This window comes from Rhinolophus hipposideros (assembly GCF_964194185.1).
Source record: "Rhinolophus hipposideros genome assembly, chromosome: 16".
Lineage (NCBI taxonomy): Eukaryota > Metazoa > Chordata > Mammalia > Chiroptera > Rhinolophidae > Rhinolophus > Rhinolophus hipposideros.
Genome location: NC_138062.1, coordinates 28,155,711 through 28,180,957, shown reverse-complemented (window position 1 = coordinate 28,180,957; position 25,247 = coordinate 28,155,711). Strand labels below are relative to the sequence as shown.

The 25,247-nt window shown below is 40.2% G+C and overlaps 1 protein-coding gene across 9 annotated transcripts in view; it reads right to left on the bottom strand.

Annotated features, from left to right (window-relative positions):
* Nucleotides 1–25,247, bottom strand: part of FNIP2 (folliculin interacting protein 2) — a 115,524-nt gene that overhangs the window by 42,193 nt on the left and 48,084 nt on the right. For 4 of the 9 annotated variants that reach the window (XR_013995174.1, XM_081077172.1, XM_081077170.1 and 1 more), the window contains exons 2-8: nucleotides 17,187–17,313; nucleotides 14,434–14,565; nucleotides 12,022–12,122; nucleotides 11,852–11,923; nucleotides 10,071–10,171; nucleotides 9,786–9,875; nucleotides 8,214–8,285 (exon numbers count right to left, since the gene is read on the bottom strand). Coding sequence is in view for 8 of the 9 variants with exons in the window: in XM_081077172.1 (XP_080933298.1) it covers nucleotides 8,214–8,285; nucleotides 9,786–9,875; nucleotides 10,071–10,171; nucleotides 11,852–11,923; nucleotides 12,022–12,122; nucleotides 14,434–14,565; nucleotides 17,187–17,313 (695 nt within the window). In the remaining variant the exon portion in view is untranslated. Of the gene's footprint in view, nucleotides 1–7,330; nucleotides 7,406–8,213; nucleotides 8,286–9,785; nucleotides 9,876–10,070; nucleotides 10,172–11,851; nucleotides 11,924–12,021; nucleotides 12,123–14,433; nucleotides 14,566–17,186; nucleotides 17,314–25,247 lie in introns of all 9 variants that reach the window. The other 5 variants (XM_081077169.1, XM_081077171.1, XM_081077168.1 and 2 more) reach the window with 2 other exon arrangements.

Here is a 25,247-nt window from a genome sequence, read left to right as displayed (position 1 = left end):
ACAGTGGTGGACAAGACACACACACATCTGCCTTCATGGAGCTTCACGTCCACAAGAATATCAAGAACTTCCCAGGCTAACGCATAACGACTCAAGCTTCTTCCCACAGCAAAGGTCTATGGGATGCTTTTCTCAAATCAATATTCACAGGAAATTTGTTTGGTAGATCTTAATAATCTTTGTATGCCTGGTGCCCAGGATACCACGCTGAACACAACAGACAATAAACACCTACTGAATGCACGGCACTTCTTCACTTAAGTGTCACCCAGACGTGGCTGGCCCCAGCAGGTGGCTTCTGCTCTGACCTGGTTTCAACCTTGAGGCTTGACTTAAATCTCCAAAATCAAATCCACATTTCAAATAACAGTGAGGGGGTAATTTCACTGAGAATTTTGAAAGAAGATAAAAGAGAGTTTTTCCTCAAAATTACTTAATAAAAAAAATCCCCAAAATTCCTGCCCCATCCCCGAAGTTCTTAGAGTCCACTATAAGATCCAAAAGATCCCTGTTCCCTATTCCCAAATCGTTACGGTCCCCTGTCTCTCTCTTTCTGTCTTTAGCTGAGCAAGTCAACTTCTTTTTGGCATGTGGAGGACACAGTTGAGGGGATGTATTTGTATTGTAAACATTTTTTTCTCCTCATCACGGAAGCAAGATGGAGCTGACCCTGAGGTCCAATTTATTCTGGAAATTATATGGCTGTATAATTCAGTTTAATAAACTAAGAGCCTAGGCTCCTTGTTCAAATCCCTGCTCTGTCACTCACCATCTGTGATACTTGCTCATCTGTAAAATGGAGATAATAAAGTAGCACACTTCACTATTTTTCATGAGAGCTGAGATCTGCTAGTGGGTTATGAATTATTTAATTGATCGAAACCAACATATAAAAAAATAAGAAAACAAAAATGAGTATAGTGCAGTGTTAATATTGAGGAAACTTTTGTTTATTAAAGAGGTCTGCTACTGGACATAAAATGCATTAGCATTTGTGCAGACAAAAGAAACTTTGAAAAAAACTGATCTATTTCCTAAGGTTCCTGTGAAGATTAAACAAATCAATACATGCAAAACGTTTAGCCCAGTGCACCATACAATAAATGTAAGTTTTCACTCTGTGATAATTCTTGGAAAATGTGGGCTAAGTAAGACATTTCAGAGTACTAAAAGGTTTCTAATTCTTATTAGTTAAGTATGAAAAGAACCTAGGACTTGTAATAAAGACATGAAAAGGAAAGGCAAAAATTTAAAATAACAAAAAAGAGAAGAGATTATTCCTTTTCTCCTCATTATAAAATGCTGAGTATTAATTTTTACGGCATACAAATGAAATATTAAGCTAAGGTGCTTAAGTAAATCAGATATTCTAGAAAACAATACAGTTACAACTCTCCAATGCAAGACCAGGCCTAATTTCAGTCCACAACCTTTTTCCATTTTCATGAAGAAAGGCTGGATTTACATTTAGTGCATTGGACTGCTGGCTCGGCTCGTGGTGGGAAAGGCCGTGAGAGTGGCGTGATGTGACTGACGCTAGAGCTCTGTGCACCCCACTCACCCTGTATGAAAATAGAGCTGCATGGGCTCTGCCCAGTTGATTCACCCTCCCTTTGCTACAGGGCCTGGGGTCTACAGGCTACTCAAGAGTTCTCGCCTGAGACTTAAGGGGGAATACATGGCAGCCCCAGTTATGCCCCCAATTAGCTCTGTGAGCTGGGTAAAGAAATTCTCCAATTGGTACCTCAGTTACAAAATGTGAGACTTTTAGGTAAAGTAGTCACAGGCTGAGTTTCAGCTTAAAAGTGTTGTCTAATGCTCCTTAATATTTTTAGTATCAGTTTTCTTTTTAGAATCCCTCTATAATTTGAACAAAAAAGTGAATACATATATGGATTGTAAAGACTTTTGCAGTTCTGTGAGCTAATAAGAAAACTAAAATTAGCTCAAATCCCATCACTAGGAGATTACTGTTAACATTTTGTACCAGGTTAACTCCTAATTTAAAATGTGTATTTTCAGAGTGAGGGAGGGCGAGGGCGAGGGGAGGAGCAGGGGAGTGGAAAAAAAAAAAGTGTATTTTCACCTCCACCCTCATGCCTGAGGAAAAACTCTTCAATTAGCATCCATTTATTCCTGTAGAATATACCATTCTGGGAAGTGATGCTGGGAACCTAAAACTTGAAATATGAGAAGTCTAAAGAAATACGAGAAGAAATTGAAGAAATGAAGAAATTGAGTTCTACCCACGCTATAGAACAGACTGCCAAGTTCACATATATAAAAGACAAGGCAAAGCCCAAGGTCAAGATCTGACAGTAAGGATACAAGGCAGCTTATTACTTACATTTGGGCAGTTTATCACTTACACAGATGGGAAAAGCAGACCCGGCCTAAGGGGCCAGTCCCCAGTGATCCTTGTCCCACACGCCAATGGGGTCAGATGCCTGCAACCCAAGTTGGGGGGGCCCCTGTCGCTGGGGAGCCAGTTCTAGACTCCAGCTAAGCAGTTTTATATTCTGCAGTTCTCGTCTGAGAGGGCAGGGTAGAAAGCTCTATGTCATCAGAACCCAGGAGGTGATGAGAAACTGCCTTGTGACAACTTCCCAGGACAGACAGAGAAGTGAGCAGCAGATGACCTCCTGGCAGCTCTTTGAAGGCCTCGCATTCTCTCGTGTTCCCCGAGGAGCACGAGTTGTACCGCCAAGGCTCTGACAAGCGGTAGTTGAAGCATTTGCCTATATGGATACATACAAGGTCAACAGGGTGCCACAGCCTTTCCCTTACACAGACCACAAACAAAAAACAGTACACTCCTTGACTCCTGCACGCAGTTTTACAGAGAATGATTTGGACATTTTGATAATGCTAGAAAGCACTGTGTCAGTTAAGTCAAGGAAGGGTTCAAATACAAATGGGATGGCATTTTACATCATTCAAAGGTGACCCATGTGGTAATAGGGTCTGACTCCAGTTTTTGAGATTTGAGTGCTGATGGCCTTTAGCGTCACCCACCCCCCTCCCTTTTCTGCTCCGTATCTGGGCAAGCTGATGAAAAAGCCTTGGAGTTCCCTCCTTGTGGCCAGTGGGAAGTTCACACCACGTGCCGGACCCCTCACCCTGGCTCGACCCTCAAAAACTAAGATAGTCTCCTTTCCCTCTCTCCCAAATCATCTTCTAGCCAGTGTGGGCAGCCTACTGCTGTCATCAGAAAGCTTCATTATGTGGGGAATAAACCTTTTCATATCCTTTCAGTATATGTGTAATGTTATCAGTCTTGACATCCAAACCCGATCTTGAGCGTGGGGTCCATCCTGTACCTGCATAGTGACCAAGACACATGTCCTATTTACAATCTATGATGTGTATTCTTGTCCTGATGGTTCCTTTTAAAACACTCAAGTAAAAATGTCTGCAAGTACATATTGGAAGTTGTCTTCGTGCCGATCTTCTGCTTATTTTACTACTGTTAAGAACAGAGGAAACGCAGTTTTACAGAGAATGATTTGGACATTTTGATAAGAAAGAGAATCTAAACCTGAGTGAGGGCAACAGGTTCATGAGGCTCAAGGACTCTGGTCTCATTCCCGACCCTCTGAACCTTACTCCACTCGTGTACCCCAGATTTCTAAATTTTAGCTTCTGCTCCAATCCCTCTCTTTAAAGCCAGATTCCTCTTTCTAAATTACAGCTGACTACTCATAGCTGGAGAACTTATATATACGTCTATTAAAGAACTACTTCAACATCTGTCTCCCCAGACTGGCTTCCTGCTTTCCCTTTACTGGTTGATACCATCGTCCTCCACTGGTTTTCCCAAGTTAAGACTCTGGAGAGTCGCCCTTAGCTCCGCCCTCCTGCCCATGTCCCATCAGGCCTGCCAGCCCTGCCGTACTGCCTCCTAGTAAGGCTGAATTCATCCCTCTTCTTTCCCAAGACTTTACTTGAAAATTCCTAATGGCAACCCCTAACAGACCCTCTTAAAAATAATTTATCTTTTTGGTTGACATATGCAAAGAGGACCCATTCAAAATACTCAAAAGAGAATACCACGATAATGCATATTCCCTCCATACCTGTCCCAGCCTGTATCCCTTCTACAGACAGCCTATGAATATACTTACCTATCTTTGTATGTAGAGGGAGATCTTGGCTATACCTTTCTTTGAAACATAAATGACAGTTCCCTGTAACACAGTTGATACACCTTTGTTTTTTTTCTTAAAATATATGTGTATCTAAGAGAATTTTTCTGTTTCAAGGCATGCCAAGCTTCCTCAATCCTTTAACTACTGCTACGTGGTGTTCCTTGACTTGACTGGGAAGTATGCAATTTATCCAGTCCCTAGAGGTGAACATTTGGGTTGCTTCCGATCTTCTGGTAAACAACAATATGTCATCTTGTCTCCTACTTATACCTCTCATCTTCCACAATGACACTAGAAAAATAGTTCTCAAATTTGTTATGAGTAAAAGCCTATGAATATGAATATTAAATTGTGAATAAAGTGTGTATATATATGTGTATATATATATATATATATATATATATTTCTCAGTTATGTGCCTTAATACATTCCAAAAATTCAGGGAGTAAGGCAAAGACCTTTGAGTAACTGCTAATATTACAATGCAAAAAACATTTTGAGCTGATTATTTAGTTTGTTTCTTTACTGAAGAAACTTCATTAAAAAAATATTTTTCTAATTAGTTAAGTCTTTTTATTGCTCTATTTCTTGTTCTATGTGTGTGTGTGTGTGTGTGTGTGTGTGTGTGTCTATGTGTTACAAACTATGCAAAGAGGCATTACAGTACTTATGATGAGGAGTAAAATGCATTAAGAACAGATCAGAATTAAGATTTTATTTCCTCTTTTATTACAAAAAGCTACTGAATAACTCAGAAAAAATGTTGTATATTTTTCTAAGACACTATTCCAAAAAGGGAAGAGGGAAAAAAACAATGGACTATTTTTCAAAATTTTATGCTAAATCAGATAATCATTTTACACTAGTTTTATACACACACGCGTGCGAGAAACTCCAAAAGTTTGGGGAAATTGTACTGACATAAAATTAATGGGAAAAATCAATTGCCCAGTTCTAGCCCCTTCACCCTTGTAGAAAGTATCACCGTCATTCTACTTTAGCAATGGATATATGGGTCTATTTTCTTCTGGAACAGAGTTTATGAAACACAGCATGCATCTAAAATATAGAGCCAATCAAGTTATGTCCCTTAGCTGCCCCACTAACAAGATTAAATCCAATTCCTTAGCATGGCACTGGCCCCATTCAAAATCAGCCTTTCCTAACCACCTTACCCTTCTGACATTGCCTCACATTTCTAACCCGATTGACGTTCCAGTCCTGCCATTGTTCAAACATTCTAACAGTATACTCTCAAGGATCTACACCCTTGCACAAACTATTTTCAGAAATGCTCTTTTGCTAAACTCTGATGCAGTTCTTTTCTACCTACAAGGTGTCACTCAAATATCACCTCTTCTCCAAGGCCATCATTCTGGCTTCCCAGGCAAAGGTACTTACTCTTCTTCTTTGCTCCTGCAGTATTTTATGGGGTAGTACTTATCACACTGGTTTTAACTCTTGGTTTACATGTAACTCTTCCCAAGGGCACATGCTATTCTTTTGTCTTCTTCAAAAATACCCCAAATTCTGGTAGAGCCCAACAACACAGGGGGCTAGAAATTCGTTATTCAATAAATAAATGTGGCTTGATGGCTGGCTAATCAGGAAGCTGTACCACCCTTCTAACTCCATCCCTCAATTTCAACTGTATCAAATTGGTCTTCCTGTGGAAACCACCAAAGTAATTTAGTTCTGTAACAATTCTTAAACCCCTTTAAGAATTCAAAACCATGTGGCTCTTTTTAGCCCCAGAGAACACTATGCACAGAACAAGTCTGCTGCTGAAAGTGAAATAAACTCCTCCATCCATTCCTTCATTTGAAGGCTGCCTGCCGAACAGAATGCTTACAGAAGGGGCTGATGGCAGAGGACAGAGCATAAGGTTTCCTTTTGATGGAGAATTGCAAAATCTCCTTTAAAATTCCTTTTTTTAAATTCTGGAACAGGTTTCTCTCTATAAACAATGATCTTAAAAACAAACAGACGAAAAGCTTTTCTAAAATTACTTCTTTACTGGACTAATGGGAAAAAAAGGAACTTAAATTATTCTTCAGACCTAATTTGTGATAATCAGTATTTCTGGGAGCACTCATGAAGCCAGTTGCAAGATGACCTAGTGTCAGCTGTGATTTCAGAGATTCTACTGGCCTGGTATATATAACTACCAAAATCCTCCCATCTTGAAAGATGCTGACCTATAAGTAACTTTGGAAAAGAGTGGACATGTGTAAGATTAAAGGTAAAAGGAATTACATTGTACTCTAGTTAATGAAGTCATTTCCTATAGGGGTACAGGTTAACAATTCTGAAAAGTGATGTGTGTGTGTGTGTGTGTGTGTGTAAATAATTAAATGGTTGGCAAATAGTGAGAGCCAGGCTTCTCATGGCTGGAGTAAGAATTTACAGATAAGCAAGGGGATGAATGTAGAATGATCCATGTGGTAATGGGTTATGAATAATGGAGATATCAGTACAAACTCATGTTTAACTTAATATACAGATGTTACATATAGAAATATTTATATGTATAAATACAGTAAGCATAAACTCATATTTTTTGCTGGTCAGTTGAGAGGTTATAAGAAATGACACTCCAGTAGCAACAAGCACTTGTAGTTTCCAGACTTTGGAATACCTTTCTCCAGTGAAAGGACAAGACCCCATGGAGAAATGGCTGATTTGGGGTGTGGGGGGGCGCTAGGAAACATACAAGACAAGTCTGGAGCATCTGGTAATCTCATAAAGTAAGGAAGTGTTCAAATACACACACACACACACACACACACACACACACACACACACATTGATGTGGATATGTTAAAGAAACACAGGAGTCAACTGAAAGAGCTCCATGGCTTCCATGGCCAAAGCTGGAACAGTTTGAGCAACTAAATAAAAGTAGAACTGAGTTACAATCCAAAGTATAAAATATATATCTTTGAATCCATGTTGATATAAATGACTGACTGACTGAATGAATGAATGAATGAATGCACAAGGGAGAAGAGACAAATCCTCCAAGCAGAAAAATTCCGAATAGTTTAAGTAAACCAAAATGACTCCACTATTTTTATTTAACTATAAATAAAATGCTGCATACTTTACATTATGGGACATATGTAAACCAAACAGGGATTCAGTACCAAATTACATTTAATAACTTGGGAGCAAAGTTGTACCAAGTAAGGAGACAGGCTCTGGTACTGCACGGAAGGAACACCAGGACTCCTTCAAGCTGTTTCTACAGGAAAGAGCTGGAAACAAGAAAGGGTGAAAGGTCAGAAGGAAAGGCCTAGAGGCCTGGACCCAGCCCTGGCACATCCGAGCCCTGACTGGCTGGCCTGCTTGGTGAAGGCGGCACGTATCACTGGGGAAACCAGCAGGGTGCCCCTAGTCTCCCGTAGAAGACAGAGGCTGTGCGTACGTGTTCATCAGGCGAAGCCCCACTCATCTCCAAGTCAGCAGATTCCAGATCATTAGTTCACTGCCTTTCCTTCACAGCCCAGAACCTACCTCAAATAGGGATCACAAATCAAAAATCCATGGCAGAATCATGTACTAAAGCAGAAACCAAAAGATGCTAAAAGCAGTATTAGAAAAGCTCAAGTCTTAAAATGAGGAGAGAAGAGAAGGGGTACCTGAGATAAAATCTAGAATGGTGTGATTCTAGGACAGAAGAAAGGGTGACCAAGTCAACTGGCTGGCCCTTCCTTAGTCATGGACAGACTGACTTCCACAGACGCTTTCCTTCCCGATTTTATACTCAACACCCAGCAAGCAAACCACCAAATACAATTGGCTCAAGGAAGCTTCCCGCTAAAAAGAAATTTCTCCAAACACATTAGACTCATTTGGATTTAGGTATCAGAAAAAAAACTAGTCTGTCTGTGTTGTACAATTACTCCTGGATACTGTACATCACATTTGTAGAGATTTAGACATATGATGCTATTTTAGAACATGGAGAAGGAAGCTGAGGCCTGTCTTACATTCTCCCAATTACCTCACCATTATGGACAGTTCACTCTATTAGCCAAACCAATTCAAAGGAAGTACAAATACCTGATCGCGCGATGCCACTGTCCCTGTCTTCGTTTTGTCCTCTGCTTGGCATGTCAACTGGAGTGCTATGTGCTACGAAAAGGCAAAAGGAGACCATGTTATTGGGCTCTTCAAACAAGGTGTTGCATAAAAAAAAAAAAGACTGCCATAATTTTTAATTTCAAGTAGGCTACCGCTACTGATGATTCGTGTAAATTTATAGAGAGAGATTAAGTAGAAATCAAAATGAAATACATAAAAAGATGATGGTGAGAGTAAGAAGAAAACAGAATCAAGTAACTATCTGTCTTGACTACCCTACTGTACATGTAAACTTTTGTGAGTGACGCTCATCTCTAAAAAACTGAATCAACTATTCATGCAGTTGATACAATGCGCCAACATTTTCAGGAAGGTACTTTTAGCCATTTTCCTCGTTATTAGTAGAATTTAAATAGCACTGTATTTTCAAAATGCTTTCTAATCAGTTTCAGTAGTAGCTAGAGGCAACTCAGTGAAGAGAAATACTTGAAAATCATTTCATAAATTTAAAAATGCTTCTCTGTTTACATAACCCACTCTCTTTGCAGATAGAAAACACTTATATTCATTTTCAAATATTTCTTCCTCCACTTCTTTTCCATACACACCCATACACAGTATTACTGTAGTTACTTAGAAAAACTCATGTCCTGGCATGAATCTGAGACAAAGCTCTAAAGTATTACAGACTTCTAGGAATGTTTCAGATTGATCTCAACTGGATATTTACTGCGCTAGAGGGGAGATGACATGCTGCTATAGTAAACTAGAAGCCCGGGGCCCTGCCTGACTATTATACTTGCCAGCTATTTTTTGAATCACGTTTATTCTCACAATTTTAAAGGGAGTATACATTTTAGAGTGAGAGTATTCTCACTCTAAGCAGGTGGGAAGGTGTCAGTTAGCCATGGTGCTTAGCATATTTTAGACCACAAAGAACAGAAAACCATTTGCCAGAAACACAGCCTTTAATGTTAGTAATGAAGGTTTCCACACTTGTTAATCATGCCAGACTACAACAGACATTCAAGAGCCTTAGTCAGCAAGGTTGATTACATCCCAGACTTGACCTACCCAGAGAGACCAAAATGATTATACCTGTAAAGAACCTAGAAACTGTATTTAAACTACTTAAATGCGAGAGAGAGAGAGAGAGAGAGGTGTTTTCCATGCTCTTATTAGAGTGACTTTTGAAGAAACTCTGTGCAGATAAGGATGCAGGTGAATAAACTGATATAAGATACCATGGCAAAGGGAAAAGGTCATAGCAGCAGAAGCGGCCTAGGAAAATCAGAAAATATAATCCTCTTAGAAACACTAAGGGCTCATTTCAGTCCAAAATCAGCTTACCCTGGGGTATTATCAAAGACATTTACAATGGAGGTTCACTGGTGGAATTTTCAAAACACCATGAACTTGGCTGCATTTGACACTAATATCTCAAGAGCCCTTTGGATTTCTAGAGAGGCACCAAAGAGGCTTTTTTTAAAGAACCTGCACAGGAGTTATTAATGTGTGTGGGTCGCACTGTACTCAGCATTCCACACAAACCTGCAAAGAAAGAAGCGCTCCGGGTGAGCCGGAGAGGTCCTCCTTCTGCCACCCCCTGTAGCAGCTTGCTGCTGCACGCCTGCAGCAGACCTGGGGATAGAAACACACAGAGGACAAAGTACACACACAAAATGAACAGAGATTAAAGATAACGCAAACACACACACACACACACACACACACACACACACACACACACACCACAAGGAACTCAAATAAAGCAAAACACACGCCCACAACAGTGGTATGCACAAAGAAAGAACCCATTCATGTGGCTGATTTTACCTAGGTTACTGCCGGTACGACAAGGACCCAAATTATTCTGATTTGTGTTCAGTTTTCCTGAATTGGGATCTTGGTTGATGTATTCAAAGCTGTCTTGCAAGCTAAATCAGAGAGGGGAAGGAAGGGACAGAGAGGAGAAAAACTTGAAGAGATGAATAAAGCTGTTTTCTAACGGACACTCTCAAATATAGACAAATTATCAGTTGCTCAGACTTTCCTTTATAAATGAATAAAGTTTCACATCTACCAAAGGGAATTAAACTTTAGGGGAATTTGCTGGAGGAAAATACAAGAAAAGCTTTTTGAGGAAGTTCACGCTGTAAAACTAAACAATGCATTCCTAACAATTTTACGTTACATAATGGGACACCAACCTCTATAAATTTTGATTCAGTGACTGACACCTAAGACATTACTATTCATTTCTAAATTTTGCTTTTGTGACTGACAGCCAAGATGTTACTATTCATTTCAGAGATGATTTTACATAAACCTTGAAAATGAAATTAATATGCACTCTTAGTTAACATCTATGAATGACTTAGCAACTTTTATCAGGAGGAGGATGTAACAGAAATTGATAGGATTCCTATAGGAGTCTGAGTTTAAAACATCTAAAGTTAGAATGACTCATCAACACCAATGTGAGGAAAGCAGATTTTAATAATTATTGCATTTATTAACAAGTAAAATAAGTATCAGGATTTTGAGAATAACGCAGAATGAGGCCAAAATGATTTTCGGTGAAATCTGAGCTCAATATTCTATTACAAGGAGTTAGTTTAGTATATAAATGTTCAGGTAATATTAAGAGTCTAAAAAAGAAACTCTCACAATAAACGTCACTTCCCATACTGGCTTAAGTCATAACAGTCCAATGCTAAATGCTCAAACAAGTAAACTCATTATTTTGTTGAAGAGTAAGCAGACTTAACGGCACCCAAATCTACAAACAAATATATGTAATATATGTTTAATTTTTCAAGATTGTAAAAAATAACAGCCTTCATTTGACCCCTAAAAATGCCCCTTTATTACAAAACTTTTTTTCAAATTACTGAAGTATAACAAAGGTTTTGTTATTCTATTCAAAAAAGAAAGAAATATATGAAATATTACTGCTTGCAAAGTTCAAAATATATGAACAAATGTGCCAGAATGGCAGTTAAATTAGACATTTCAGCATTCTTTGTCTCCACAAGTATAAAATTAGAGGAAGAAAAAAACTCAAGAGTAAAACCAAGATATTGCAAGGCCTAAGTACCAATCACGCAGATGGGCAACACTGACAGCTGAAGAGATGGCAAGCACAGGTAGCCCATCTTGCCACACAGCTCCTCAGCCGCCTGTAAAAACTCACTATCTACTTCATCCCTTTAGAAAGAAATAAACGAACACACTAACAAGTTTTCAAGTTTTTTTTACAGGATAAAATAATATTGGTGAATACCATAAACTCATTCATATGGTCCCTCCTTTTTTCCCTTCTCTTTTCATTTTGCAAGGAATGAAAACTTGGTGATGGCATTAGGAACACAGTGGGTAACAGATGGAGACCCAAAAGAGGCCAGGAAACAGTCATTTGACTTTAAAGCTACCTGATAAAGTCACAGGCCTTTTCATACTCACTCTGTGTAGGAAAATCGCTACTTTTAAGATCACTTTGTTAATGTGAACTCATCCTGCTTCCCATTTCAAATGAATTACAGCCCTCACAGAATTATTCTACCCAGAAATAGCCACTAAAAAAAATGGGTGGGGGTGCAAAATCCCACACTTACTTATTTGTACTCCCACAGAAGCTGCCCATTCTAGCAGAGAAGACTTTACTGATCATCAGTTGTGGAGGAGAACTGGGGGGGAAAAAGAGGGAGAAACGCACTTTTGATGTAAGAAGTCAGTATCACCATTCCACTTCTCACAACTAGTAGAAAAAGAAGGCCAAACTCACCGTATATAGTGTATCTTTAAGGTGGAACCTTTGTAACTCATTGCAACTGAGCCAAACATCATTTCCCCTAGCATGTTGACATCAGACGCTGGTCTTGTATACTACCACACGTGAAAAGAAACCGAAAGCAGAGTTAGCATGTGGGACAATAATGATGGGTAACGCAACAGGAAATAACGTTTATTAACCTCTGGGTCTCTCTTTAGTTTCGTGGGTAATTAAAACAATTTCTCAAAGCAACAATGGATCACTTTACCATCTTAATCTATAATGGTGATGGCCTACTTTTCCCCAAATTATTACTAACGTTCACCATTTCTTCTTTATACACAGTATCTTTAAACAGAATCCAAGTGTTTTATCAGAGTTCATTTTTAATCTTGTTACGAGATACACATATTTTCATCATCTCCATTTATAAACTTTAAATAGAAAGACTAAGATATGAAAGAAACGGGGTAACTCTTCTCTTGGTACGAAGAACATATCCTGAAAAGAAATATATATGGTTCAGTATTATTAAACCACATGATGAACAGTATTGAACAAAAGTGCAACTTTGTGGAGGCAGGGTTTTGTGAGAGTCCAAAAGATAACTGATGGTCTGGTACCTCTGAAGTTTTGCCAAAGTATTTTTTAAATATTTGACCCCTCTATCTCCTGACCAGTCTTTCTTGTTCCTTTCATCATCCAAAGGGTGGCCTATGCTGCTGCCGCTTTCCTCACTCTCAGTTGCTTGTTAATCTGCAGCCTCCTCTATTCCAACCGCTCTAATGATGACCTCCGTCTACCTGTCCAATGCAAGGACACTTCCCAGTTTGCTTTCTTAAATGTCTCTCACAGTATCTGATGCTCTTAACAACTATCCTTTTTGGAGCTCTTCTTTCCCAGATCATCCTTTGAACACGGCTGGTCCTCAGAGGGCCACCCTCCTCAGTGTCTGCATTCTCAACTATTCTTGGAATTTCAATGATTCTTTACACAGAAATAACTCCCACATCTTTGTCTCTCTGCCCAGACCTCTTCTAGAATCCTATATCCAAGGCATCCATTCACATATCATAACATTTGGATCTTACGAACAGATGATATGTGAAAGGATGCATTGGATATAGGATTCTAAGCACCTATTCTAAGCACTGGTGACAAAGTGACAGACAGGATAAACCTAATTCCAGCACCGGTTGACCAAAACAAAACCACCGTCTCTCTGTGACCCAGCTCACCAGCCAGATTCTCTGCTAATACCCTTTCCATTCAAGCAAAAACGTGGGAATCATCCTTAACACTCTCTTTTCAATCTTTTGTTAACTCCAAATACACACACACACACACACACACACACACACACACACACACACACACTATCTATATATGTTTGTAGAGCAGGAAAGAAACATGAATCCATCAACCTTGTTTAACTACGCTCCTCTCTGGTTACAACTCTCACTAACCTCCTCTCACTACGTGCAGACCGAAACCAACTGACTTTCACATTCTTTATTAATAACTTCCACTCACCACTTCCATTTTATATTCTGGTTTTTCATGGGGTATATGGTCTACATAACAACCGTGATTCTCAACTAGCTGAAAGTTTCACTCTATACTTTTTTAACCACCAATTGCTTTGAGACCCAGGAGCACTGTGAAATAAGGGCAAACTCAAACATACGGTAAAAATTTGACCATGAGATTAACAAAGTTCTATAGACCTATGGCTGCTGGTAATTTTCCTGTCTTGGCTTTTCCAGCAACATGATAGACAAAATTCTACATGGGTCCAAAAAGGAAAAAAAAAAAAAAGATATGTCCTCCACTAGCTAATACCTTTCTGTTACTCAATATTTATGAAACATTTCTTCTCTTTAGTTAGCCAGTATTTCTCAACAACCTAATCCCTACCCTCTACACAGACACACAGCATAAAAATGCTACCAGCCCTCTATCCTTCACATTCAAGTTAGGTCTTGCCACTTATTTCTTCTCCTATACAAGGTTTACTTCCTTCTACTGGCAAGTGCTATGTTCTTAGGATGCCCACATACATTCCTAAAATCCTCATAACAGTTCCTTATAGAGTTCTTATAACAAAACTGAAAAAATACCTGTTTATTAATCTGCTTCTGAAAACAAAGGAAGCAAAACAAAAGAGTTTACTTCATTTGCACTATTTCTTCCTCATTCGGTATACATTACGCTGGATCCCCTCTGTTCGATTACAGTTTTTATAAAGAGATAAAAGCCACAATGTGAAAACAGCATTGACGTGAAACATTTCAGAGCACATTTGGTAATACCGGTTCTCACATTCCTGGAGTAGAGCCCCCCAGCAGGCATGATTAACTGTGGAGAAATCATAGTAAATGATGTCAGCTCCCTGCGTACCCCACACTTCCGTGGGTGGCTTACCTGGTACTTGGGAAGCTGCTCCTTAGCATGTTGTAAAGAACCCCCAGGAGAACCATGGGAAGAGCTGCTGCCACTGCTGCCGCTTCCTTGACAGCACTTGGCTGACATTTTAATAGGGACATCATCTGTTTTCTGGTTAAGAGACACAGGCAACGTAAAGTATTGCTAAGCATACCAGGCTTTCTCCACATATTCCTCACTGGGAATTCCTGTGTTAAAACATTCTGTTATACTGTGCCTAGGTCACATAGAAAACCAGAAACTTCTATTTTTGAGGACAAAAATGTGGTTCCTGAGAGTCTGCAACGTTTGAGAGGAGAAGGGTTTTGGACAGAGGGTAATGGGTTACGTGTTAAGACTTCATTTTCCTTAAATAATGCATTATTCAGATTTCGATTCATATTTTTAAATCATCAATGAGCTCTGATCTCTGTTTTCATTACTAGAGGATTTTTAGTACTGTATAGAGTCATACTATATAAAATCGATGAGAAAGATGTGGCTTTAAATTTAAACTTTTACCAAGCAAATAGAACTAAGAAAGCAAAACTATGAATTTAAAAAGACTGGGCTTGCGTTTTTAATGACACACTTCTTTCAGGACTCCTTTAAAGGAAACAGGAAAGAAAATTATGAGGTTAAGTTTATGAAAGATGAAGCTAAAACTCTGAATTATATAGCACGTGACGGAAATTCAGTCTTTAAAGGTTAGGGGTAATAGAAGATTATCTACTGTATGTTCCCTAAACAGAGTTCACTGCTAATTTTTATGACATAAAGGCAGACAGGTACACCTTTATTAATTTTTCCATTCCTCCTACACCAAACATTATTACTCCATACAGAAATAAACATCCTGTGCCTTCTATGGTACGTTAGTGCTATTCCAAGTCTTGCTTTTTTGTGTGCGCAGATTTGCTTGGAAAAACATGAATGCAACTGCAGCTTATCTAATCTCCAATGTGACAGTCACACTGGTAGTCTAATGCAAATGGCTGCAGTCATGTGCTGGACACAAACTCATGACATCTTGTGCTTGCCAAAGGGGTCGGGGACTGAAAATGGGATGAGTGTAAGGACATCACAAACCGCGCTGGTACCTAACAGTCGCTGCCGCAGTGATGGTATTCAAACTGGGCTTGGTTATTCCCGAGCATCTGGCATTCCCTCAACACCCTCTTCAGATCTAGCTGTTACTTAATACCACTTCAGCGAGAAACACAGCCCCTCAGAGGGCCTACAGCAACACCCAGTCCACACCTGCCTCAGAGACTGTTAGCCCCTCCGGCTGGGGCACCACATTCTCGGCGGCCTATAACTGGAGATAGCACCTGGTACAGTGAAGAGAGCCCCAAGTGGATGGACTCCTTCTGGAGCCTTGCGCATGTTACAAACCTTCCTGGACCTAGATGCCATTTTGATTCAATGAATGCTGCCAAGAAATGTATGTTCCTCACTGCTCCGCTATATTGAAGATTCCAGTTGCTGTTTGAAAACCGGTGAGAATTTTTTCCCTCCACCTGTTACCATCATTAACCCTACTGATGGAGTGTGGGTGTGCAACTAAACCATCTGTGCAAGGCCTTCAGGGAAGGAAATGATGTGGGAAATCAAGGGAACCATGTCCTGTCCAAACAAAGGGTCAAGCGCTGGCTCACCTAAACTTTGATACAAACCCACCATTAAAGCCTACAGGTGAATCACCTGAGAGATTTCCAGTCCCCCAGCCTCCGCCCCACACACACTCCGACCTACCCAACAAGCCCAACAACTACCATAATGATTAGCTACCTGGCAGACTTCCACTTGAAAGCACTATGGAATCCACCCAGCTAAACTCCCTTGAAGCAAACACTTCCTTCCTGCAGAAACGATCCTTATCAAAAGCAGGAAAACAGCCCCTTGGCCCTGATGAGACAAAGACTGACAGAAACGACTCGTTTACTTAGCTACACATTGTGTAAACTGCCAGAATTTGGTCAGTATAGTTAGCAAGTTACTGAACATGAAAAGAATGAATACAAATGGATTTATTTAATTTGCAGACCACTGAATAACTACTGAAAAGAGAATGAAAGGTCTAAAGGTGACATCTGGAAGTAGCCTGGACTGCTGTCCAGAGACTCAGGGAAGACACATAACTTGACCCATTGTGGCTCCAAGGTGTCAGAAGCTGCTCTGTCCTCACTTTACCATCTCCAGACCCCCTCATCCTACCCCCGCACTGCAGCCCACAACACCTCCACCACCCTGCCTTCCACTAAGTGAACGAAATAAATAAAAGCTTCCATGGTCAGACAGGTTTCAGAAGTGCTCGCTTTTGAAGATGACAATGCATGCTAGCATACTGAAGCCCTGCAGTGAGGACAGCTAGCTCATTTTGTTTAACCCAGTGCTCTGTAATACCATCTATGAGACACACTAGACAGAATGATACATTAACTTCCCTTCAAGCTAATACTTTACGATTTTTGGAGTTCTCAGATTTCCCATTACATGGCATCTATTTGGCATCAAAATCCTACTAGATTGCAACTCACCAGCAAATTCACCTCTAGTGATATTTACAGTAAACTGTGTAGCAGCTGTCATGATTACTTGCTAACAATTTCACTTATGTATATTAATAAGAATACAAATGCAGCCGGGGTGGGGGAGGGTACAAGTGAGGATTACGGATTAATAAATGATTGATCAGACAGGTGGTTAAAAAACACAAACAAACAAGATGAAAGCAAATCTGGATTTCATACCTGAGCTGCCGCCTCTTCAATCTTGTGAACAGCTTTAGAATCAAACAAGACTTGTCTGCCTCTCCTTTCACAATCCTGGTAAACTATCAGGCGAATCTCATTCAGGTCAAACTCCGAACATGCCCAACTGTGGATTAGAAAGGGAGAAAGAAGTCAGGCTGCACTTGGAATAATCCTGGAGGAGACGTGTCCAAGTCATGCGTCTGTGTGCCACTTCAGAAGGCCACACGTGCCACACAGGTAAGGAGCCTTTCAGACCGGGGCACACAGCCTTGTCTCTGGACTCCAACGAGCCACACACGTTGCCAGTGTCCATGACAAAGGTTGGGAAGATGGCTTCAGATAATAAATCACTGGAGATTAGCTTCTTCTTCCAAAGCCACTTTGGGCAGGGATGATTGCCAGAAATCACAAGGACATGTGAAGAGAGCAACATTTGGATGCCTGGGATCTGGGGACAGGACATCTGAGGACCAGGAGCAGTCAAGCTTCTGTGGCATTGGGCAGGGAACCATTTGGAGCCAGTCAGTAGAGCCTTTTCTTTTCCTCTCCCACCCACCCATGCTCAGGTTAAATTGAGAGGAATTTACATATCTGAAAATTTAGTATTATGTTTTCCTCTATTACAGCTAGCTCTGATACAGAAGTTATAAAAACCAACTATATCACTGAACAGCATCTGAACTGCTGAAACAGAAATAAAGGAAGTATACCAAAAGCTACTGGGACAAAACTGCTCTAAATATAGGTTTGCTCCTGAGTAATACATGAAATCAGAATGCGAGAACTAGAGAAAGGGTAGTCATTTAAAACGCGCTGCTTTGGGCATATCCTGTTATTAGGCTGTTAATCCATGCAACACACATCTGAGCGCCTCCCTGTCAGGCACTGCGGTAGACACCTGAGACCCAGCAGTTAATGACCTAAACAGACCTGGCCCCCCGCAGGCCTCGTGGAGGACCCGGCTTAGTGGGGAACGCTGGTGGGCTGAGAATCATATACAAATACATAACACAGACGTCATGTGTGCCAAAAGGAAAAGTAAAGGATGTGATAAGAATCTCACATTTTCATAGTTAATGGGTGGGGGGGAGGGGCAGGGAAGTGCCTAAGGATTTAAGGAAGTGTCATTTAAATAGAACTTGAAGAAGTAAGAGTTAAAGAGATAAAGTGTGGAATGAAGAACACAGTAGAAGAGGGAGGGACATGGTAAGATCTAAGATTGAAGTGTTAGAGAAAGAAAAAAAAAACAAACATGAAAAACCAAAAACCAGCCCGAGGGAGAAAGAGAGCTCCAGGTAGGCTGGAAGGAAGGCAGGGGCAAGCATCCTCCCTAAGTGCAGTGAGAAGCCAATGTAAACACTGGGTGATTAACCCAAGTCTACACTTTGTTAAAAGTCCAATCTGGCTGCTCTGAAGAACACAGGGCTGGGACAGGTCAAGACTAGAAAGAGGAAGGCCAAATAGTTTCTTCTGAGTTCAGGCCCTCCAAACTGAAGGCCAGACTGACAGCAAAGGAAGGGGACCAATACTGGAGGGGTGTGCGGACGCAGACTGGGAACTGCTTAGAGAAGGCTGGAAGAGGATGTCCCGAAAGGTGGAGAATGGGTAATTCCACAGATAGACTTACAAAAGCAAACTGTAAAACTAAGACATAGTATAGCTGGAGCGAAGTCAGACCCATCTGGGTTTAAATCCAAACTCTGAGCTTCCATGTCTTCATCAGCGTAATGAGAATTAATGCCCGTCCCACAAAACTGCTGTAGGAATTAAATGAAATACGTCAAGTGCAAGTGCTTGACACAGAGGCCGACGCACAGTTAACTGCTCCCAAATGGTATAATTACTTAAGAGAACTGTTAATGTTATTTTTTAAAATAAATCGATACAGTGTGTGGTACCCAGTTACAAACTATGCGTTATTGGTCCTTTCCTTTCTCAGGCAGTGGTAGTTAATACTGAATGTGTTCTTTCAGGGTACCAGATTCACTTTCTTAAATCTAAGCACCAAAAAACATGTCCGGTTGGACCTGCTTTTTTAACAACCTGTGTTCCAAGTTACCAGGCCCAGCAAATCTTCCTCCTCATTTTGATGAGAACCTAGCAAGTTGACTTTGGAAATCATCTTTCTTCTACTCTCAGTCCAGAGCTAGGCCATGTTGCAGGCCTGGCCCATCAGATGTGACCATGTGACCCTAGCTGGGCCGTGAGAGCCAGTCCCACACTTAGTTGCTCGGCTGGTAAATGCTAACACTGGAGTTGCTGGTGCCTATTTTTGGCCATTATGAAGTAACAGCATTTCTGAAAATGAAGTCAACGTGGAGGAAAGCTGAGGTTAGCCGTTGAATGAGACTGATTCCTGTTTGCAATTGAAGCCAGCTGCTGCTGAGCGAACACTATTCCTGGAGTTAGTTTTCTGTCACTTACAACCAAAATGTACGGACAACTGTGCCCTAAAGCACTACATTTTAAAATTATACAAGGTCACTAAAAACACTCTCTGAAATTATTAAAACAGAATACACAGGATGAAATTATTAAACGTGAAAAACCAACAAAGATCTAAGTGCCTTGTTGTTTTCTTATTCAATCTATTTTGCCCCAACAATCACATTTTGCCAAAATAGCATTATAATTTACAGATTATAATGATGTGAGATGTTCAATCCTTATTTTTGACTCAAATTACTATCAAACTGAGGATAACCTGTCTAGAAGAACTAAAATTTAATAATGATTACAGCACTGTATTAAATGTTTCATGTTATTTTTCAATTTTAAAGAGATGGAAATAAAAGATATGGGAAGGGAAAAGTATATGTAAGTCAGAGTGTCGCAAGTTTTTACCCAAATACTTTAAAAAGTACTTTATAAAATATGAGGAAAACTCTAATCTCTTTCTTCCATATAAATGTCTTTGGTTTAACACATAATTATAATTTTACCATCACTAATATTAGTAGAGGAAATTACAGTTGAGTAATTTGGTAAAGGAAATACAGGCAGGACAGAGGAGATTAAATGAGCACTTCAGAATGAGAGAGGCCTGGGATGAAATCTCAGCTCTGCCTCCCGCTGCTGTTACAACCTAGAGAGTTCCCCCAAGCATCACTGCAGGGCACGCTGTGAAGATGAAAGGAGATGCGCTAGGAAACTAGCCCAGAACACTGCCAGCTCTTTTCCCTACTGCCCTCCACACACAGGGCTTGAGGTATTCATAATCACGTGGCACATATATTCTCTTCATGTTCACATTCACCTTGACATTCTGTGGAGCTTCTAGAAGCACCAGCCGTGGTTCCTGGTGGTTTATTCAGGGCCACTCTGCAGATTCAGAGAGGTATGAAAAATAGGCCTGAAGCTTTTGCCTTAAAATATCTATTTTCTTCACGGCATCTCTTCTAATCAGAACTACTCCATTTCTTTGCTTTTGTTGAAAGCAAGGAAAGAAAGATCACGGTCCCTGGCATCAAGGGGTCCCTGGCATCTACTTTATGGTCACAGCTGTACGACCTGAGGCACAAGATTTGTCTACCTTTTTTTTTTACCGTAAAATTTAAAACGAAGTGACTTATATGGACCATTTTAGGCTTTGACATTCTCTGATGGTAAGATCTGGTGGTTGGAACTAAAATCAGGTCTTATTACATCCAGAGCAGGAAGCAAGTGACCAAAGTCTACATTACTTACCTGAAAGGTGACAAGCAATAGTTCAAATGATTTTAAGTACAGAAAACAGAATTTTCTTTAAAATATATATAACCACGTATTGAGGTTGACTTGTGCCCCCCAAAATGATACACTCAATTACTAATTGCTGGTACCTATGAACATGACCTTGTTTGGAAACAGGGCCTTTACAGGTGTAATCAAGTTGACATGAGGTCATACTAGATTAGAATCAGCCCTAATGCAATGACTGGTGTCCTCGTAAGAAAGATCTGGACAGACACAGGAGGGAAGATGGCTATGTGATGACAGAGACAGAGATTGGAATTAGGCGTCTACAAGCCAAGGAAAGCCAAGGAATGCTGGTACTCAGGGGAATATAAAGACTAAGAAATATCTAAGTGCCTTTTCTCAAGGAATTTAAAATCTAGAAGAGACAATCATGTAAGTACCTACAGGAAAACAAGAGGGCAAGGCAGAATACAGAGGGCAAGAGAGGCAACAGGAACAATTCTTGGAGAAGCAATATCCGAACGAATGAGGTGATCAAGGATAGCAAGGAGGAGACGTGATGGGAACAGGGCAGAGTTACTGCAGGCCAGGGCACAGCACACGCACAAGGAGTGAAGCGACACAAGGTCAAAGTCTTCGGTAGTTGGAACATGTCTACTGCAGAAGAATTCTGTACGAAATGAGGCTGGCAAGAGAGTCTGCAGGGCTACTCGTGGAGGACTTTGACTGCTATGCCGAGGAATATGTCTGTCCCACAAGCACTGGTGTGCCATTCCAACTTTCTAAGAAAGGGAATGACATGATCGGACCTGTGTTTCAGGAGGGAACCCTATTCAGGACACGTGGAGAGGTGGTACTGACTTGCATCCCAGGGTTTCAAGGAGTCCTGGCTAATAAGGACGAGAGTAGTATCGGTGTGATTTGTTGCAGGGTGATTTGCTACATCCTCCAAGACCAGTTCCAGTGTTGGTGCTCGATTCTTCCCTTACACTTGTATAGGAATCAGGCTAGAAGCAGGCTCAAGTACGCCCGTGTCGAAGCATGATCAATGAAAGAAGCAACTTCAAAAATGTTTTCTCTCTTGCTAACTATCACACAGGAAACATCCCCACCTACAGTCAAAATTAAGGTCACGTAAAGAGTCAAGAGCAGTCTTATGATCCAAGAATGTGAATGTTTAAAGAGTCAGGTATGATAGGGAACTTTCAATGGTCCAAAGAAATGGTAAATGAAACAAAATAAAACTAACAATAATGATCACAACAAAAACTAGCAGATACTATTCATTTAACAAGCAGCTCCTGCATGCCTACTGCCTGCCAAGCATTCCTCCAGGCACTGGAATAAAACAGTGAACAAAGCATAACTCCTGTTCCTATGAAACTCACTGTATTTACGTGTATGTTGGTATTTGCCAGCCACTTTCAAATCCTGTTCTATGTTCTTTTTTCTGCTAACTCCCACTTCTCTTCTTCTTAACTTTCTCAAAAAAAGTTTCTAAATAGAAATAGAAACTCTCTCAAAAGGTTTGCTCAAGAACAACGAGCAGGCCCTAATAACTATTACATGCAAATAAAGGAAGACTAGGAGTGGAGGAAAAGACAGGATTATGATTGAGATGGCAATCAGCATTCACCCGGTCTGCACAAATGTACATTAGCTCCCACACTGTAACAAGCTATTTATTTTAAGAAAAAAAATATGTAAATAGGTGGCAACAAGAGATTTAAAAAAAAATTTGTTTTTTGGCTAGGTTAGGAAGATGGCTTACAGGAAAACTAATTTGCAAATTAGTTGACTTTCCCCTCTTCCCCTATTTTGTACTGATACAGCCCTCGCTGCACAAATGGCCTAGTTTAGTTTTAGAGGAACTACATAAAAATCCGCCACTGAATTGTTGTCCTGTGGTCAAGAGGATAGTCAAAAAGTGCTTAAGGATTCCAATTCTCATTAGAAATTTTAATACATAATACTAATCTAAAGATATCATTTCTAAATGATTCCAAAATAAAATAAAACAAAAATAAGAATGATCCCAATTAAATGTATCCCTCTGTTAGTTTATCAAAAAAAATTGATATTCAATGTTGGCTGCCACTTTTTCTGTCTTCCAGAAAGCAGGGGATATGTAAATCCTTTACTCCTTTTATAAAAGAAATATGCGGAAAGGAAGAATAAATCCCTATGGTCCGCAGCATGGCATGGAAAGAGCACTGCAACATGAACCCAAAAGCACGTTCCTGCATTCACTCCTTCCACACACCGGTAACACCTGGCTTGACCCAGGGACCGTGACAGATCCCAGGAATAGGAATTAACTACAGCCAGTTCCCACCTCAAAATGCTTACAATCGGATATGGGAAAGCCTACCCATAAATAAATAAGTAAACTATACTGTTACGGTTACTGAGATATAAATGTCTACATGGCTTATGAGGAACTTAAAGGATGAAGAGGTCAAGTCTGCACAGTGGGGATGAAGGGTGAGTGCAAGTCACAGAGGACGTGAGGTTTGGGCCATGAGTGAGTGCTCTCCAGGGGAAACACTGCTTCTAACTCTGTCTCTGCCACTTGCAACCCAGATGGCTTTGGGAAAGCACTTACTCTGGGGCTCAGCTTTCTCAAAATGTATCAGCCTGATCTGTCTCACAAGGTTGTTGGAAAATATAGAGAATAAGTATGAAAGTACTTTTAAAACTGTAAAGCATAACTCAAAGATAAGTTCAGATATGCAATCCTTTAACTGAGATCCTTGAGGCCAGATGTTTCAGAATTCAGATTTTTTTTTAGAGTTTAGAAAGACGCTTATGACACATATTATTTAATGCCTCCTCCAGGGTCTGAGGTGTAGTCAAACCCTTAAATCAAAAAAATTAGTACCTCACCAGCTCAAGTTATAAATATTTCTGCTAAGTGGATTAGACAGGGACTATAAATAGCCTCATATCAGTTTAGGTCAGTTCCAAAAATATTTTTTATACAGTTCAGGATTTTGGAATTGTAGGATAAGAGACTGTTGACCAACGTAATGCCTACTAAAATCGAGACTGAAATAAGTAACACTCAGGTCCCCCACATTTTCCCAAATGTACCCGATCCCTAACAAAAGTGACTATAAAGTTTATGTATAAGTAGGTGGTTGGTACCTCAGAACTTATTTCTCCTCCACAGAAACAATGCCATAAATGGTGCGAGGGTCACATGCTCAAACCATGTTAAGTCTTTCTATAATGTGTTCATGCAGCAATGACAAAACATCGAGTCACAATGCAGCCTGAGGTTCGGCTGCTATGAACAGAGTGATCTGAAGTACAGAAGAGGAAAAGATGGAATCCCTTCCTTTGGAGTTAAGGGTCATGTCCGGTAAAGCTCTGAAATTGGTCAAGTTTGTGTGTGGCACTCACAGCACCCCCCGTAACCCACTGCCCTGCGGCCACCACAGCGTTGAGGGAGCAGCAGAGCCCCCCACTAAACGTCTTGGTCCCATGTTTCTTCCTCTATAAAACGATAGGTTGGGACTAAAATTATTCCTCAAGATCTTCATTCTTCCAACTCTAACACACCACAATCCCAAATTATCTATTAAGCGTGCACAGTATAATTCAGAATAGATGATCTCATCCAGGTACTGAGAGGAAAGCAATCGTAATGAATTAATGTGCATTACTGCATGACATCCCTTTAACCTTCTAGATGTGTTTCAATTAAGAAGCATGCTGATCAAAGTATAGAATACATCTCCAACTGTAGAACCTTCAAAAGATGCTAACACAATTTCAAGAGAAAAAGTGCAAATTCTTTTGAATCAAGAGGGACATTGAGTGGGCAGGGACATTGAGTGCCAACCAAGATTCTGCCCCAGCTACCTTTCCTCGATTTTGTTGTTATTAAGTTTCTCTCATTTCTCCCCTGTAAAAACCCATAGAATCTCTAAATATGGCTCACATTTTCCAAAATGGTTCCTTTAATTCTTAAAAGAGCACTAGTCATTCTTTTTAACTAGAAATTACCTTTACTTTAAAAAAAAAGCTTTGATCTTTGTCTCCATGTATGCATGAATACAATATTTACTAAGCTAATTCTTTCATAGTGTTGTCAGCATAACCCAAACAGTCAACATTCTTTACTGTATTTCACGATTACTGAATTGTATAATGGCTCCGCTGAAAGCTAACAAGCATCAACATGATTTCATATCTTTTCCTGAAGGGTAAGGTTTCCGCATCCCCTCACCCACGGAAGGTATGTACTGATAACAGACAGATGAATTCATTTCAAACTAAATATTTAAGACATTGCCTTATATATCATTTCTAGATCCATTTAAATTATATACAAATAAGGTAATCATTCTATTTTCCTAGAGGTTTCCAGAGGTC